The 18,257-nt window shown below is 48.7% G+C and overlaps 1 protein-coding gene across 10 annotated transcripts in view; it reads right to left on the bottom strand.

Annotated features, from left to right (window-relative positions):
- Positions 1 to 8,027: 8,027 nt before the first annotated feature.
- The window catches only part of MPHOSPH9 (M-phase phosphoprotein 9), a 67,053-nt gene continuing 56,823 nt past the window's right edge, over positions 8,028 to 18,257 (bottom strand). For 7 of the 10 annotated variants that reach the window (XM_032310664.1, XM_032310660.1, XM_032310658.1 and 4 more), the window contains 5 exons: positions 17,727 to 17,847; positions 16,825 to 16,928; positions 15,862 to 16,109; positions 15,470 to 15,538; positions 8,028 to 11,829 (listed from right to left, as the gene is read on the bottom strand). In XM_032310664.1, coding sequence (XP_032166555.1) covers positions 11,728 to 11,829; positions 15,470 to 15,538; positions 15,862 to 16,109; positions 16,825 to 16,928; positions 17,727 to 17,847 — 644 coding nt within the window. In that variant the 3' untranslated portion in view covers positions 8,028 to 11,727. Of the gene's footprint in view, positions 11,830 to 15,469; positions 15,539 to 15,861; positions 16,110 to 16,824; positions 16,929 to 17,726; positions 17,848 to 18,257 lie in introns of those variants that run through there. The other 3 variants (XM_032310662.1, XM_032310666.1, XM_032310663.1) reach the window with 3 other exon arrangements.

An 18,257-nucleotide genomic window follows, 5' to 3' on the forward strand; every position in this document is an offset into this window, starting at 1 on the left:
CTGCAGAGCCTGACTCAGTCCTGGCAGGCCAGCAGTGGGGGAGAGAGCTGGCACCGGGCTCCACAGCCCCGCCGATGAGTCAGCCAGACCCTACGGAGGCCGAGGTGGAAGGACCCCAGCTGCCAAAAGGGAAAATTCTGTCCATCACCAGGAACCACCTCTGCAAGGGGAAACAGAGCCTCGGAGAGAACGAGCGGGCATCTGAATACCTACGTTCCAGCTCTGCACGGGGCACCGGGGCAAAATGCTTTTGGAAAGGTTGCCAGGAGTAAGAAGACCAGGATATGAGGCCACAGGAAGCCCCACGCTGGCCTGAACCCCCTCCCTAAGTGGGTCGTTCATTTGGGTGAAGGACTGCCCTCAGCTCCTCTCAGCAAAGAGCAGTCATAGGGACCCACATGGGCTCGCTGACCCCCCCTTTGTGTGCGTGTGTGTGTGTGCGCGCGCGTGTGGCCAGCAGGGCTGTGGCAAGGTGAGGTGGGTGCCCTTCTGGAAGAGGGCACAGGGGAGCCAAGGGAGGGGACTGATGCCAAGGGCTCTTCCTTTCTCTGGTACCTGAAACAGCAAAGCCCGGATTCCACAGCCCCAGCTTCCAGTCCCCTGTCTGTACTGCACACCACTGAGGGGCCCTGTACTAATGCCGGGGATACCACGGGGACAGACAGGATGACAGAGATAGCCCACGAGGTCCCTGCATGGGGAGAGACATGAGGGGACAAGAATCTGACTGCAAGTACAGCCACAGATGAGGAAGAGCCAAGCCGGGGGCCCGAAGTGGGGGTGGGTGCAAACCTTGGCCTGTGCAAGCAGGAGCGGGTTAGGATACCTCTCTGCCCCCCGACTCTGCCCTTTGTAAAATCTGGGCAACAGTCCGGCCTTATCTCTGAGGAATGCCGTGGCGCTCACATTCAAACAGGCCATCGTGGACATGCTTTGCCCATACAAGTTGGTCCTCATTATCCGTGGATTCCGTATTTACGAACTCCTGACTCGCTACAAGTAATCTTCATGGGGCTTACGCGGTCATTTGCCAACACGTGCAGGGTGGCGACAAATTTTGAGTCCCCCAGCGTGTGTGATCGAGGCTGAACGAGGAGATGCTCTGCCTTCTGCTCTCAGCTCTCAGACCAAAAACAAGCATCCTTTTCGGGATCCGTGCAATGCTGCATTTTTCACACGTTTGTCCTCTTGTGTCGGCCGCCTCATCCTCGGAAGGGGCCCCAGGCCCAGTGCCGGAGCACGCTCAGGTTTCTGAGCAGTGCCGCGCCTCCCGGAGGAAATACCTGAGCGAGATAAGCCTCGTTCAGGTGTGAGTGACAGCCGCCAGCGGCTGTGTTCAGTGTTAATGGATAACAGCATCTGTGAAATACGGCATCTTCAAACGGAAACATACAACGGGGTTAGGTATTGATCGGGGAACAAATGTGTGAGCAGAGGCGCGCAGGAACCTGAGCCGGTCCGTCCCCTGGTCTGGTGGTTTTGTGCTCGCTGATGTGGTGTGTTGGTGGCACTGCAGAGACAGAAGGGCTGGGACCAGGGAGCCTGGGCTGTGTGTGCACGTGCTGGACCATATATGCTCCCTGGAGGTCTTTCACTCAGCAGGGCGCTCACTCCACAGCTCAAGGGGACACATGCACACCCTGCTTGTCCCAAGGCTCTGAGACTCCCCCGAGCCCTGCTGCTGTTTTGGTGACTCTGCCTCTCCCCTGCACCCCGACTCCTGACCCCCTGCCCACAACAGGAAAGCTCTGCGAAGGGTGAGGGACTTCAGCAGGAGAAGATGGGAAATTGCTTTTTCTATGCTCTTCTCCGAGGCTATGGCTTGGGGTTTTGACGTGTCTGTTGCCAGAACCCAGCCTGTTGGTTCATTTTCTTGCCGTCCTCTGGCAAGGGCCGTTGTTCATGTGAGTAATGAAAGCACACGCGAGCTCCCCTCTCCAACAGCGCCCCTGATGTGGTCGGCCGTCAGGCTGGAGCCTGGGTCTGTCGCGGTGTTTGCAGGGCAAGGGGGTGAGGGAGTCAGTACCCCTATACCCGTTTTAGGGGAGAAACGGGCCAACGCGCAAGGCTGCTGGGTCCTCCTTGCTGGCGTCAAGAGCGAGCACCGAACTGGTAATCGGGGACCTGGGTTCCAGGCTGAAAGCGGGGTCCTGGGCAAGTCGCTTCTCTGCTACAGGCCTCAGCTTCTAGTCTTTACCATGGTGCAACCCTCCCAATTCCCATGTTCTTAAGCACTCTGCCAGGGCTGGAGACAATGGGAAAAGGCATCATCAGACCCTACACTTCCCCCTTCAGACCCATCCCATCCCTTCACACCAGAACTTTTCTGGTGGGGCCCTTTGTGATTAGACCCTCTAAACCCCACACACCTTTACAGGTGCTGTGGCCATTAAAACTCAACCCATTCTTCAAGGCCTGTTCAAATTCCACCTCTTCCAGGAAGTCAGCCCTGACTTCCTTACCCAGAAAGGGCGTCTCCTCCTCTGAATGCTGCCTGCCACTTAAATATTTTTTTTTAAGATTTTATTTTTGAGTAATCGCTACACCCAACGTGATCCTCAAACCTACAACCGTGAGATCGAGTCGCATCCTATACCGAAGGAGCCCACCGGGTGCCCCTGTGCCTGCTGTTTAGGTGACACCTATCACACACAACCTGTGTTAACTGGGGGGTACCTCTCCCTAACCACACCATGAGCTGGCCTAAGTTTTACGTACAATGTTACTTATTGTATTTAACTCACATCTATCCTGATGTCCAGAAGCCTTTTGTGATGACTTATAAAGAATACAAAGAGAAGAGCACTCGGGTGGCTCAGTCAGTTAAGCGCCCAGCTCTTGGTTTCAGCTCAGGTCATGATCTCAGGGTCATGAGATCGAGCCCCGCATCTGGCTTGAGATTGATTCTCCCCCTCTCCTTCCGCTCCTACGGCCCCATCATTTGTGCATGCTATCTCTCTAAAACAAAATAAATAAATATTTTTTAAAAAAAGAATAGAGAGGGATCTACACACACACACACACACACACACACACACACACACGAAAGCACGCACAAAGGAAATAGGAAAAAAACATGCTGACCAGAAGGCTCAGTGAATATAGTTACTGAACAGAACACTGTATTGTGTATCAAGCATTCTGGAAGCCAAGAAGAAAAGGTAACCATAATCATGGGGCGCCTGGGAGGCTCAGTCGTTAAGTGTCTGCCTTCCGCTCGATCTCAGGGTCCTGGGATCCAGCCCATCAGGCTCCCTGCTCAGTAGGAAGCCTGCGTCTCCCTCTCCCACTCCCCCTGCTTGTGTTCCCTCTCTCGCTGTGCCTCTCTCTGTCAAATAAATAAATAAAATCTTTAGGAAAAAAAAAGGTAACCATAATCAATCAGAAAGTGCGAGCGGCAAGGGGAGACTCGGGCAAAATGGGGTACAAATCGAGAGCCTTTGGGCAAATCTGTGGATCTCCCTGTGTTTTAGTTTCTTTCTCTGAGAAAACAGGGGAAGAACATGTGCACGGAGTAGACACACAGTGCAGGTTTTCTTTCCCTGTTCCTTCTCATGGTTGGAAGTACAGTGACCTAGTCTCCTGCAGGCAAGGCCAAGGATGCCTGGCCCTAAACCGGAAGAGAAATTTTTCATGCGACGCTCCGTTGGAAGCCTTGAACAGAGGGAGTGATGCCCTCTGCAACCGCTTCAGAGCAAACCAAACGTAGATTGGCCACAGCTCCCTTTAATAACATCCCCGGGTCCCCAGTAAAAGCCGAACCAACATCAAGGGAAGGAGCTATGGAGAAGCGACACAGAGACCGCGCCCGGCGGCAGGGGATCCGGTGAAGCTGGCCTCCCGATGGCTGTCTGCAAAGGAGCGCATCTCCTGTTGGCACGGCTGAGAAGTGGCGAGCGAGCGCGTGACTGCAGACTCTGACCATGGCCCCTGCCCAGCACGGAGGCCCCAGGAGCCAGATCCTCAGAGTCCTTCCGTCCAGAGTACAAGGCCCACGACATCTTTTTCAAAAGCACCAAGGCAACGATCTTGAAGGACCAGAAGTTTCCTCTTCGAATCTTTATGTGTCACTGCACATCCTCCATGACTGGTTCTTCTCAGAGACCAAGCTGGAAAGACGTAACCAGACGGCGTGGCGAGGAGAACGTCTGCTTGGTTTTAATATTGGCCTCAGAGAGGGAGGAAAGTTGGATCCCCCGAGAGAGAAGGTACGAGAGTCGACTTGGGGTGAGGACCCTTGACGTCATCGGAGCTGACCCCTCGCCATTCACCCAACATTTTCCTGAGAGCCCACCATGAGCCAGGCCTTGGGGATACAGAGAAAAGCACTCCAGCACCGCTCCCCCCAACGCTCAGCCTAAGTAGGAGGTTGGGGGCCGCCTGTAAACAGGTGCCTGCCGGTCCACAGCGTGCGTCCCATTAGGGTAGCACAAGGGTAAAGGTGATCAACCTTCCCTAGGAAGGCGTGTGGGGACAAGCCTGGGTTCTGATAATAGAAAGTTGATAAGAGAGGAGAGGAGGCAGGGCCCAGATCCTGAGGGGCCTGTACCATGCAGAGGAATTTTCTCTCAGATTCATTAAGGACCAAACCCAGACCAGTAGAAACCAAGTGACTTCGTTAAGCACACGCGGACACGGAAGGGCAGCCAGGCCTGGAGCCTCCACCTGGGTAGTCCAGCTCTCTACCCTGCTGCCTGCCACACACCGAGAGCTGTGGGAGGTCAGAGAGAAGGGCCATTCCACACTCAGCACCCAGAGAACAGCAAAGTATACACTGCCCTCGTCATCTAGCAAGTCACTCCCTACAAGAAAAACAATGCTGCCTAACCCAAAGCGAGAGGGCTGGGGAATCTCTTCCCATCAGGACACACGGACTCGGAAGACAGGAAAGACAATTTAACTGCAAAAGTCCAGCAGCCAGAGGAGCTGGGGCCCTAGAGGCAAGCTGGGGAGGGGGCTCTGATTCCATCTAGCCGGGGACTGTGCCCATGGTGCTGAGCCAGGGCGGGGGACTGGGGACGAATCAAACTCCAGGCCTCTCCTGCAGGAGCTCCCAAGCCAGCAGAGGAGATAAAAAGCAGGCACAAAAAGTAACTGTAAAATAAGGCAGACAGCGGTAAGAGCCACACGAGAGACATTAAAGTGCTGTGACACTTTGGAGCAGAGACAGTCGCACTGGGGGCCTTGGTGCTAGCTCAGGTCCAGAGGAAGGACGGGGAGGGCCCAGTCCTACCAGCTTCAGTGACTCCCACATGAGGACTGGGGTGAGAGCTGGTAGTGGACCCAGAAAGATGCTCAAACGAGGTGTCCCTTAGAGAATCCCGATTCTGGAGAGGGGGACGTGGGCAAGCCTGAGACTTTGCAGAAGCGCCCCAGCCCCTGCGTCAGAGGTAGGGAGCGGAGTGTAGAATGAGGAATCTAGAATTTCTATATAGGGGCAGCAGCTCTGCTGAAAGGGGACAAAGCTAGAGGACTTGCCTTGAAATGACATTTGCTTAGCAAGCACATTGTTTACTTAGAATGTTGATTTGGGGTTTCTTGGGGGGGATGGTATTTGCACATTATGGGGGAGGAGGAAGTGTCCCCCTTCGCTCCCAAACAGCCATCAGCCCTGCCCCTGATAAGAAAGGATGAGGGGCAGGGGGGAAGGGGCAGCTGCCTGCCCTAAGACAGCGGCGCCTCAGGTTACAACAGCAAAGGGAGACTCTCGGGATGGAGATGGGCCAGATTTTCCTCCAGCCCGAGGGGCACCTGGAGCACCTTCTTCTAAGTTCTGGCCCCTCTCGGAGGGCCACACCCCAGGCTTAGGCCCCAGACAACCCAGCCAGCCACGGCCAGAGCTAGAGGGATGTCCGGCTGCAGGCGGGAAACGGCAGAAGGCTGGACAGAGGGCTGAGCCCACCACTTCCTCCCGGCCCCTTCCCGGGCCCTTCCTCAGGAGCGCGGGCCAGACCGGACAGGCCCGGCACCGCACACACACCTGCCCCTTGACCGCGGTGACACTTGCCACTGGGGGAGGGGAGTCCTCCGCGCCCCGGCCGCCACCGACGGAAATTGGGAAATTAGCATTTGGGGCCCGACTCCGGAGGGCCGGTGGGTCTCGCGGGGGAGGGGGGCGCGGGCTCCGGGGCGACTTCCTGAGGTAGGGGTCCCGGCGCGCGCCACACCCTCCTCCCCGCGCGGGGCGGCCGGGCCCGGGTCTCCCACTTCCCCCACCCACCCCCCGCCTTTCCTCCCTCCCTCCCGGGCGCGCGGGCCGGCGCAGCCGGGGCCTCCTAGGCCGCCGCCCGGCCGGGGTCGCCGCCCCGCGCCCGGCTCTCCGGGGTCCGCTGGCGGCCCCGGGGAGGGTCCCGGCCGCGCCGCCTTCCGGCCGGGACCGCGGACACACTCACCCCGCTCTGCGCGGCCGCGGCTCCGTCCTCTTCGGCCGCGCTGGGCCGCCGCCGCCGCCTCACGCCGCCGGGGAGGCGCGGGCCCCGCGGCCCCGACCCGGCCGGCTGCGCCCCGCGGCTCCGCGCGCCGCCGCCGCCGCCAGCTGGCCCCGGGCGAGCGGCCGGGCCCCCGCGGGCATGCTCCCCGGCCGTCGGCGCGGGCGGCGGGCGCGCACGTGCTGGCCCCGCGGGTGTGCGCGCTGCGCGCCGGGCCGCGGCGGTCGAGGCGGACGAGGAGGCGGCGGCCGGCGGGGCGCGGGGCCGGGCGCGCCCGCGGACGGGCTGGACAGCTCTACGCCGCGCCGCCGCCGTGCCCCGCGCGCCCCAGCGGCCGCTGCTGCCCGTGCGCGCCGGGCCCGCCTCGCATTCCCCCACTCGGCGGCGGGCCTGCGCCTCCGTCAGGCCGCGCGGGGAGCGGCGGCGAGTCCCGGCGAGGGGCCGCCCCCGCCCGCCCCGAGGGCTGGGCTCCGCCGGAAGAACGCCGGCGAACTTCGGGCCGGCTCGCTGTCTCCCCTCCGCGGCCGGGGCTCGCGCTTCCCCGGCCGGGGGACGTGGGGGGGCCTTGGGCGGGGGGCTCGGCTCCTCGGACCCCGCGGGCCTTGAAACCGCGCTAGAGCCGCCAAGTGCCCTCGCGGAAGGGGACGAGTAGGCTTGCGGCGATCGTCACTTAAGTAGCTTTCTTAAAAACGAAGTTAGGGAGTAAGCCGACAGATCTGGGGGAACAAACCGCGTACGACTTCATGAGGCCCAAACCTAAAAGCCAGAGACCAGGTGTGCGGCTGGCAGGGGCTTCTCTCCCCGGTACCGCATACGTTCGCTTTGGGCACGAAAGATGAAAATGCCCCTTGGTCATCAGAAGTAGCGGGAGCGGTGTTAACAGAAGGGATGTGTGAAGCTCTAGTCCCCGACCTCAAAAAGGACCTGGAAGAGGATCAGAAACAGATTCATCTTGATGTTCCCTCCCGACTGGACTCTCCAGTTAGGAACAGGACGGCCAAGAGGGTACAGGGTAAAATTGACAATGAATCGCTGAGTATGTAGTTAGATTGAGCGGGAACGGCCTTTTTGCCAAGGGCTGAAGTAATGGAACCAAATGGGCCACACCTAAAACCTAGCTTACCTGTCCTTCTGTGGGCGAAAGGAGCGCTTTCCCCTGGAAGGGCAAGCGCTATAATTAAAGCAGCCCCACACTGTTCCGATAAAGCCCGGGCAAAACCACCAGAGGCTACTCGACCCTGCGGTGACTTAGAATTGGAGAGGCGGCCAGGAAAGCCATCATTACACATCTCTCAAAATACCCGTCTTACCATCTTAGGGCGATCACTCTGAGACCAGTGAAGGTGTCCCAACAAATACGAGACCCTCACCTTCTTCCCTCCACCCAGAGGTGCCTTAAGTCCCACTGAGAATGGTTTCCGGCGCATGCAGAGAGATATCCAGAGGGAGGCTCTTTGCCTGTCTGCCACCCCGAGTTGAGCCCCTAGGCGATACCACTGCAACCTTGCCATGATTGCACTCAAAATTTGGGAGTCCTTCATCAAAAAGCAGCTCCCCCAGTAACCCGGTAGGAATAAATACACTGATATCACAAGGCAGTTCATATCCACAAGTATTTATTGAGTGCCTGTACGCAAGAAGACATGATGGTCCCTGCTCTCACAGAGCTTACAATCCTAGGACTCCAATACTTGCCTAGATTAAAAAAAAACTGCAGCAAGCACTTGTCTCTGCCTGACCATCAGCAGCACTGGAGGAAGCAAGTGTTTCACATTGTTTTGGTCACTGTTACAGTGCAATTGTGAATAAAGCGATTATCTTTGAAGTCTGGGGTCACAGCGATGACGTGGTACGTCCTGTCCAGCAAATGCAAATTTATGGCTTGATTCCTCCTATTTGAGAGGCATCTACTGAAATAAAATGTAAGTCAGAAGAAGGCTTTGCAACACAGGTCCTAAGATACTGGTGTAGTTTAACGTATTATCATACTGCCACAGAACTCTTGGCAAAAAATTATCATCTCCTGCAGAATGTGTGCAATATAATTGGTTTAATCAGACCTGTACATCTCATGACCACGCACTCTCTCGTGACGGGTAAACATGATTTACCTGTAGGACTCATGAAGGGTGCTAGGTATGCACTTACTTTTTAAAGCTTCTTAAAGACTCGCAGCACAAGTGACACATTAAAATGTAATGAAAATTGCTTGAGATAAAAATTAAAATGACAAAAATGTCTAATTTTACTACATATGTAAGGGCAGAATTCAAATTTAAAGAGCATTCAGCAAAGCGCCTGAGTCTTCAGAGTTAAGAAGGGGAACCAAACTCTAAAAACAACCCTCGTCTTCATATGGCCCTTCTGATGCCTAGTGCAGACCAGCCTTCCTGCCGTCCTGCCTTAGAGGCCACCACCTTGGACCTCTAATTATGGGACATTCAAAGGAGCCATTATTTTGGTTACATGGACAAAACCTTTTTTTTTTTTTTAAGGAAAATAACCTATGTTTACATCAAATAACCCCAGATCACCTATTTAAGATGCTTCTGAACTTCTACCCAACAGGTTACCAGTTTTAATAGTCAAAAAACAAACACCTCACACCAGGGGGATCATATGAATTCCAAGAGTTTTGTTTTGTTTTTTGCAAAAAGGTGGAGAGATCATCTTAGACCACCTAACAGAAATGTCAACCAACCCAAGGCAATTTTTAAATCAATTGCTGGGGGCACAACCTACTTTCCTATTTAAAAAGTCCTAAATCACTACTTCAAAGCCTTGATTAACTCCAAATGAATCTGAAATGTGTACTTTTGTTGAAAAGTTAGGAAGCACCGGGTACTTTACCTAATCTCCTTTAAAATGGAAGGAAGCTTATCGCTTCATCTTATCTCTTGCTGCTGAGCCGGGCAGGCCGGAGCCCGGTGGTGACCCAGGTCTGCCTGGCTCTCCCAGTACAGAACCCCGGGAAAAGAGTGAGTAAACTCTATTTGCATTAAAAGAGGCACTTCCCCGAAGTGGAAGGTGCTTTCAGGCTGTTCCTCTCCAGCAGCTCAGCCCCAGCCGGGAGCCAAGCAATTCACCTCCCTGGGACACCTGCAACTTTCTAACATGGCCACTTCTGGGGTTGAGTTGCTTTTAAGTGGAGTGTTCTGTGTTTGTAAATTAAGCACGAAAAAGGGAAAGATGGCTGAAAGGATTTTCCTTGGTTCTCCTCTTCACAGCTATGAAGAAAAAGGTTTTTTTTTTTTAAAAAAAAGTTTAAATAAGTGGTACTTAGAATTTATTATATATTTAAAAAAATCAAAGCACATGTTTTCTGATAGGCACAGAAGAGGTTTTGATGGGGTTTCAGATCTTTCTTGGAATAAGCCAATAGAGACTACTAAGAAGGTAACTCCTTCACAAGATAAAACTTCTGAAATGGCAATTTCCTATTCTTGAGAAGGTAGTGGACTTCATGATAAAAGGAGCAACAAGGAATATCCTAATAATTTTCAAGTTAGATTCTAATGTCACATCTAGGAACACAAAGGTAATAACCATCAGTAAAGTCGATCCCTTTACTAGGTCTTGACACAGCTGTACTGGAGCTTGATTAAAATTAACATATTCTTTAACTAGTTGACTTAAAAAAAAAAAAAAAGGTTAAAAAAAAAGTACTATGAATAAAGGCACTTATTCTGTTGATGAATAATTGTGATTAGCCCAAGGTCTTCGACTGTTGGCAGGAGATGGGAGCAAAGGTTCAATTCACGAATAGGAACAGAAGAGGCAGGTGTCAGATGGCCCCTCCTGACGGAGGACCACCCAGGAAGCTGAGAAGGGAGCCCGCTGGGGCAACGGGCCCAGAGCTCAGCCAGGTAAGCTTTGGTGAAGGGTGCAGTTTGAGATTCCCTGCTCAAAGGCATACACAGACCCTAGTGGAGTGATGTTTGGCTTGGCTCATTATAACTACAAGCTGCTAAGAGTCACATAAGAAGAAAAAGTTCAAAAGAAAACCAAACTTTAAAACCTGAGCATCATCAGTGGCAATCAATTCTGCAAGTTTAGAATGAGTCTATTTATGAACATGTACACAGATATGTGGGCACTGGATTCCAACCAGCCCCCGAAAAATGGGCAGTGGGGCAGCCCAGACTTGACCCGAGGTCAGAACACACACCTGCTGTTGCTGCTGATCAGAGCACAGCCTCCTGCCCGGGTGCCGCTGCCAAGGCCGTGAGCGGCAGGTCCCCAGCAAGGCCCAAGGAAAGGCCCACGCACCATCCGCACACATTCCCTGCCTGTGCACATTAAGGGGAGGGGACCCTAATCTAAACCTAGCATCCTGACAGCCCCTGCCATGGCTGGAGGGTTTTTTTTTTTTTTTTTGGCGGGGGTGGTGGGAGGCAGTGGGGTTGAAAACATCTGCTCGGTGGCTCTGATGGCAGAAACCAGGACCACTCTGAACCCTTGCTGGGTGGTGGTGGTCTTTCATCAAAGCTTGATCCATCATCACCTTATGGCCACCAGAGGGACATGGTTTCACTCGGAATGCTGGGCAGAAAGCCCCGGCTCCCCCAACGGCTTACCGTTTTCTGGAAAGTACTACATATATGACAACATTAGAGAATAAGAGCACTCATTTCTCTTTCCTTACAGACAATAAAGTTCAAGGGAAACAAAATGAGTTATTCACAGTTTCCAAAGCTTTCCAATATTCCATTACTTCCAATAGTTCCATTATTACTACTGTAATAATCACTCTAAGACTTGTTCCTAACAGGAACTGCATTACCATTAAGAAAAAAAAAAATCTCAACACAACTAAAATTCAGGGTATGCTGCATTCTTTTTTTTTTTTTTTTTTTTTTTTGCATTCAGCATGTATTGGTCTATTACGGAAGCTATTCTTAAGCATTTATTTTTTTAAAAAAAGAATCATATTCACAATGTAGAACAAGTATATAAAATTAGTGTGCAAAGTTAATTGTAAAAGTATAACACTATTTGTTTAGAAACAAGCTGCCTCCCCTGTTTACATTTCCTTACTATTGATATAAACTGGAGACTTATACTATTTAAAAATAATACTTTTTAAATAGTAAAATATACAAGAGATTCCTGAGCATAACAAAAATATCTTGAAAATATGTGGCCATTTGAAGTATAAAACAGCAAGTGTAAAGAATAGCATGATTGTAAAACTACTATTTGAAGGCTTATAAACAGTACAAAATAGTTTGCCTTTTCTGAGTGCATAATTATACGTTAGTGCAAACAAAAATGTCTCAAAATTTAATGGCTACAAATCTCAGAGATTTGCAGAGGTGCGCAACACATGAAATTTCTTTAATGTCATTCGAACTGAGCCCAGTTCTCGATTAATCCTTTCCAAACGATCTTCCAAGGCTTCCTAAAGGGAAATCACAGGAGAAGTTGCGTCAGAATTCTATATCAGGTTCACTGGTTCTCTGATTACCACCAAACTGACCTTTCTTTTAGCAAAGGGGCAGGCAGAAACATTCAAATTACAGAGTTGTGTTTTTTACACACTTCCTCTTATTTATATTGTCTCTTTAAACAACACGAATCAGGGTCTCAACCACCCAGAATAAATGCTGCACTCAGTGCCCTAACAGCCCCAGTACCCTGCTGCTTGCAGGGTGTGAAAATCTCAGCAAGGGCAACAGGACCGAGGCGAGAAAGTGACTCTCAGCCTCTGCTGGACTGAGGACAGACCAAGAGGAGCCCAGAGGCACTTTACACACGTCACCAGAAGAAACGGGTCGGTGCCTTATCCCACTTAGGTGTATGTCAAGCAACTTTCTTCTGACAAGAATGCCTAAGTTAAAAAGGAGGGAATACACTGAAGGAGTTTCTTGCAAGAAACAAGAGATTTCACAAAGAATCAATGTAACAACTGCTATTTTTAAATAAGCAGTACATGGGGTGCCTGGGGGGCTCAGTGGGTTAAGTCTCTGCCTTTGGCTCAGGTCATGATCTCAGGGTCCTGGGATTGAGCCCTACATTGGGCTCCCTGCTGAGCAGGGACCCTGCTTCCAGCCCCCCTGCCTGCTTGTGATCTCTGTCAAATAAATAAAATCTTCAAATAAATAAATAAATAAGCAGTATTACGATTAAATAAATAGCGCCTGGAATATAAATTTATCATTTTAGATACTTTATTCAGTCTTAACTCCAATGGTATCCTTAAATAAAACTTTAAAATCCCTCTTTAACAACTTTAATTATAAAAAGATCACCCGGGGCGCCTGGGTGGCTCAGTGGGTTAAAACCTCTGCCTTCAGCTCAGGTCATGATCTCAGGGTCCTGGGATGGAGCCCCACATTGCGGGGAGAGGGGGGAGGGTGTCTCTGCTCAGCAGGGAGCCTACTTCCCCCTCTGTCTCTGCCTGCCTCCCTGCCTACTTGTGATCTCTCACAATAAAATAAAAGGGTCACCCGAGGGGAGCCTGGGTGGCTCAGTCAGTTCAGTGGCCGCCTTCAGCTCAGGTCCCTGGATGGAGCCCCAAGATTGGCTCCCTGGCTTGTGCTCTCGCTTGCCTGCTCACTCTCAAATAAAATCTTTATAAAAAATTAAAATAAAAAAATAATAAAAGGATCACACATTCATGATAAAATACTTAGAAGACAGAGGAGTAAAAATAACCAGGTCCTCTTTCCTGGGGTTTTTGTGTAGATACCCACATCATTAAGAAGAAAAATAAAAACAGAATCATATTCACTACTTCAAAACATTTTTCAACCGAACTTTCGTTATGAAATATCTTTCTATGATATCATTTTAAATTAGTGTGCAATATTCCATTAGATTTAACCAAAAATCTTTTATTTTTTTAAAGATGTTATTTATTGATTTGACAGAGAGACACAACTAGAGAGGGAACACAAGCAGGGGGAGTGGGAGAGGGAGAAGCAGGGCTCAATCCCAGGACCCTGGGAATCATGCCTTGAGTCGAAGGCAGACGCTTAACAACTGAGCCACCCAGGCGCCCCAACCAACTATCTTTTAGTAGAAATTTAGGTTGCTTTTAATGTTAAATAATCCTGCAATAAATATTCTTAAAAAGGTTTCTTTGCACACATCTATAAGCATTGCCTTCGGAATCATTCCCAGGAGAAAAATGCTAGGTCTGAAAAAATACAAAAATCTAAAGCTCTGGATCTAGGTCAAACTAAGTTCCAAAAGGTTTGTGACAATTTCCTCTTCCACCTGCCATGTATGAGAACATGCTTTTCTAGACCCTGTGTACTGTTTCGGTTTTTTTTTTCGGGGGGGGGGTATGTTTAAATATCTGCCTATGTAAGGTTTTTGTTTTTGTTTTTAAATGATGCTTTTTTGGGGTGCCTGGGTGGCTTACTTGGTGGAGCATCTGGCTCTTGGTTTCAGGTCATAATCTCATGGGTCATGAGATCGAGCCCTGTGTCAGGCCCCAGGCATCATGGGGAGAGTCTGCTTGAGATTCTCCCTCTGGCCCCTCCTCTAACCAGGGCCTGCACACTTTCTCTCAAAATAACTAAATAAATCTTTTTTTTTTTTTTTTTTTTTAATTATGCTTTGGAGCACCTGGATGGCTCAGTTGGTTAATTGTATGCCTGGTTAAGCATCTGCCTTCAGCTCAAGTCATGATCCTGTGGTCCTGGGACAGGACCCTGCTCAGCAGGAGTCTCTTTCTCCCTTTTCCTTTGCCCCTCCCCGAACTTACGCTCTTTCTGTCTCTCTAATGAATAAAATCTTTTCAAAAAATGAAGCTTTTGTTCAGATGTGTAGTTTTTTACTCATAGGTGAGACTGAAGTTTTTTTTTGTTTTTGCCCAATTTTACTCTTTTCATTTACGAACCATATATAATCATCTTCAGTCCCTTTTCGCTGTCACTGGTCTCCTTACTGGACGAACAGCTTTGACATGTATGAACAGGATCTACTCCCTTTTAAGTTACTTTAAAAGCTTATAATCATTATATAAAAATATATTAGGGGTGCCTGAGTGGCTCAGTGGGTTAAAGCCACTGCCTTCAGCTCAGGTCAGGATCCCAGGTCCTGGGATGGAGCCTCACATCCATCCGGCTCTCTGCTCAGCGGGGAGCCTGCTTCCTCCTCTCTCTCTCTGCCTCTCTCTCTACTTGTGATCTCTGTCAAATAAATAAATTTAAAAATATATATATTAAACAAATGTTTCAGATAAGTTTAGAATCAAGAGTATCTACAAGTTTTCCTTCTGCCTTCCCAATAAGGAAGAAGAGTTTCATGTGTTGAGTCTTATAAATTATTGACTAAAGACTTTGGGACCAACAAAAACTGTAACAGACTTAAAGTCTTAAGGAGAAGTTAGGCATAGAGGCCCAAGGAAAGACCTCCGTTGTTTTCTTTGCTTTTTTCCCTTCTGGTATCACAGATCAATCTGAAAATGAATTTTTCCTGAAGTTAAAGCACTGAAAAGCCAAAACATGCAGTTATGTAAGAGACATATCCTTGTTGTTATGCTTAAAATGTTACAAAAAGAGGAGATTTTCAACGTCCCATGGCTTCACGCATTTTTCTCTCTGGAAAGCAGCTAAAACAAATGCACATGAGCTGCTTCGCCTGCACCATCTCCTGCTCAATAATGGAATCACATCTCTCTCTTTTTTTTTTTTTTTGACGATTTTATTTGAGAGAGCGAGTACACCCAAGCCCAAGCAAGAGCTGGGAGAAGCAGACTTCCCGCTGAGCAGGGAGCCCGACACGGGGGTGCTGGATCCCAAGACCCCCGGGATCATGACCTGAGCTGAGGGGAGACGCTTAATGTAAGATCTGTTCAAAGCCATATTGCATAGTGGCAGGAAGATCTTTTTCATTAAGTATAAAGGAAAAATCACTTTTTACTCCAGAAAGCCACAGTGCAGTTCTAAAATATACTATAATCACCAGACACTTCCTAAAAGGCTGTAAGTCTGGCCCAGTTGCTTCAGGACGCCTAACACGTCCTCTCGGCTAAACGAGCACCAGCCCGCACCACGCAGCCGACGCAGATTCAAGCTAAGACGGTTCACCTGGTTTAATCTTGTCTGCAAAGTGATTCGTCCTCCTGTAGAAGGCATTCGACTTAGTGCCGCCTCAATCTGTTGACACACAAACAAAATTTAAATAAAAACAGAAGAATTCTGATGAGTGGCAGGGACGTCTGTAACAGAATGGAAAGGACAGGCTTCAGCCTAGTACTTCCTTATCCGCCTGGCCTGCACCGCCACTCCCCCGCCCCAGTCAGCCAGGGCAGCTCAGCTCAAATTGGCTCCCAGCACGGCTTTGCTGTGCAAGCCACAGAAGCTTCTGGCACGGTCTGACTCCGTAACTCCCTTCTGACTATTCCTCAGACATAGGCATTAAGTTCAGAAAAAGGTTTTTTTTGTTGTTGTTGTTTTTTAAAGTTTTTGTTTGTTTTTACCTGGTCTTTTTCTTTTGTAAGTTCATCAAAAAACCGTTCCGTTTCAGCTAGGGTCCTAATTTTTGCTGTATATTCAAAATCATTACCATGTGGTGCTACTGACGCGGGCTTACACTGTTCATAGCTAACTGATTTATTCTTCTCCCAGGCTGATCTCACAGACACTTTCTTCACTTCATTTGGCAACAGTTCGGGAGAAGGGCTGTGATTAGCATGGATGTCGGTGGCTGCTTCTGAGTATTTTTTTTCTGTCAGAGAGAAAAGGATTTTCTTTTATTTCATATCCATCTTCCTGATCGATCATATACATAACTATATATGTTATCTAAAGGCTGCCACATACCAAAAAAAGTAACAAAAAGAAACACAATAATCACATTTAGTCAGTGCTTTTCCTCCACAGAATTCTAAAAGTTTTGCTCTCGGTTGGACAATCTGTACAACGTCCCTAAGAGAAGGTATATAAACTTTCTGTGAGCTCAAAAGAACTTTAAGAAAACTTAAAGCAAAAAAAAAAAAGTTAAGCACTAAGCTCACATTTAGCGGACACAAACCCGAACCAACAGTGCAGAGCCAGCATCTTACCGGGTCTGCCCAAGTGACTCATATGCATTATCTAGTACTTTATTCCAAACTTCAAAGATAAATGAGAAAAAAGAAAAAAAAATAAATAACCTGCCGCCCAAGTTGCACAGAAATGCCAGAACATAAAAGAGAAATGGAACAGTATGGCTCTAGTAAGCAAGCATTAACAATGTCTGTACCTCAGTTTCCCAACTTTTCTATCAGGATAACAGCCCTGACACATTATATGAGGCGCACCAACGCATGTTCTTAGAGGCCCTTGGGCAGAAAAATTTTTTAAGTGCAGGATATTACACTATTTAGGACCTTGAAAAGATACCAGAAATTCACAAAATGAATGACTAAAACCATAACTAGTAATTTTTTAGGAAAAGATACCTTCCAAGTCATCTAGAGGAAGAAACTGGAGTTGTTTTCTTGGATTGGTACGTTGTAAAGCAGACACAGGAACAGTATCTAAATCATCCAAAAGTATATCAAATCTATTGAATGAAGCAAGTTACTTGTGAGAAAAAATGTTAACTGATTTTCCCTATCTCCACTAGAAAGCTGAGCTGGTGTCCGGTTAACTCATATATTCATATATTTTTTAAAAAGAAAGCTGGTCATGTAATTTTCTAAAATTGAAGCTTAATTTATATTTTCTAACACAAAATTATATTCATGTATTAGAGACTTAAAGCATTTACCCATACATCAGCTCCTCCAATCTTTATAACAAGTTCTAATATATGTGGGCCAAGTATTATTATTCCTGTTTTACAGAAGAGGAAACTGAGGTTCACTGTGCTTAAGGAATTTCTCAAGAGCCTGACCGAGCCAGGTGGCCAGCTCTTACAGCGTAGGGATCCACGGCCCCCCACAGGAGCACGCCCTGTGGCCACGCTGCTTCAGAAAGAGGACAACTGTCCCAAGCACCCAGGGAAACTTACGCGTATGCCAGGGCCATCCCAGGACAGCCTGCTCTCTTATACAAATGGTTCAAATATTGCCCTGTATCATAAACCTTTTCAGGAAAACAAAGAATTGTCATTCTATACCCAAAAGCTGGAGGGGACTCTGACGCAGTACTTAAACTCAGTAGTAGTCAGTTTCCATAGTTAAAAACTATTTTCACGGATTATAGTACTTTTTTACTTTTAATATGACATTCATTTAAATGAGTTAAATCCACAGGGTTCCCACTGGCAACTGAAAAATTAGTGATAGCTATAGGCATAAGCTGACACTTAAAAAAAAAAAATCAGTAATATTTTATTCTACTATTTTAGAGAACTTACCGAGTTGGACTGCTTTCATTTTTGCTCAGTAGATGACTAAATCCTGGGGACAGATTTTCTTTTGGGGATCGCTTTGGACTATAAGCCACAGTCACTGGCGTTAACATAATCTCTCTTTTTGCTACAGAAGAAAATGAAGTGGAAGTTCACTTTTCCTTCTATACAATACATATATTGGCAGAGCATACTTCCTTTCTCAGTACTCTTTTCTAACTTTAATGGAATACAATTTTATTATAAAACTTTCTGAAAGTAAGAGCATACAAAATTAAAAATAATTCATAATCCTAACACCTAGAGGGAACCACTGTCAACATTTTAGTGTATCCGACTGCAGGGTCAGCACTCAGACTCAAAACTGGTTTTTCAGGATTTTAGAAGTCGACTGGAAATAAGATGGAAACACCAGTGCCCAGTGCACATTCCCGTCACACGGGGACACACAATCGCTGGTGTGCACTCCAGTCACACAGATACACACAAACGCTGGCTCCCGCTCCCATCACATGGGGACACACACGCTCACTCCAT

Source organism: Mustela erminea, chromosome 13 (genome assembly GCF_009829155.1).
Source record: "Mustela erminea isolate mMusErm1 chromosome 13, mMusErm1.Pri, whole genome shotgun sequence".
In the NCBI taxonomy this organism is placed as follows: domain Eukaryota; kingdom Metazoa; phylum Chordata; class Mammalia; order Carnivora; family Mustelidae; genus Mustela; species Mustela erminea.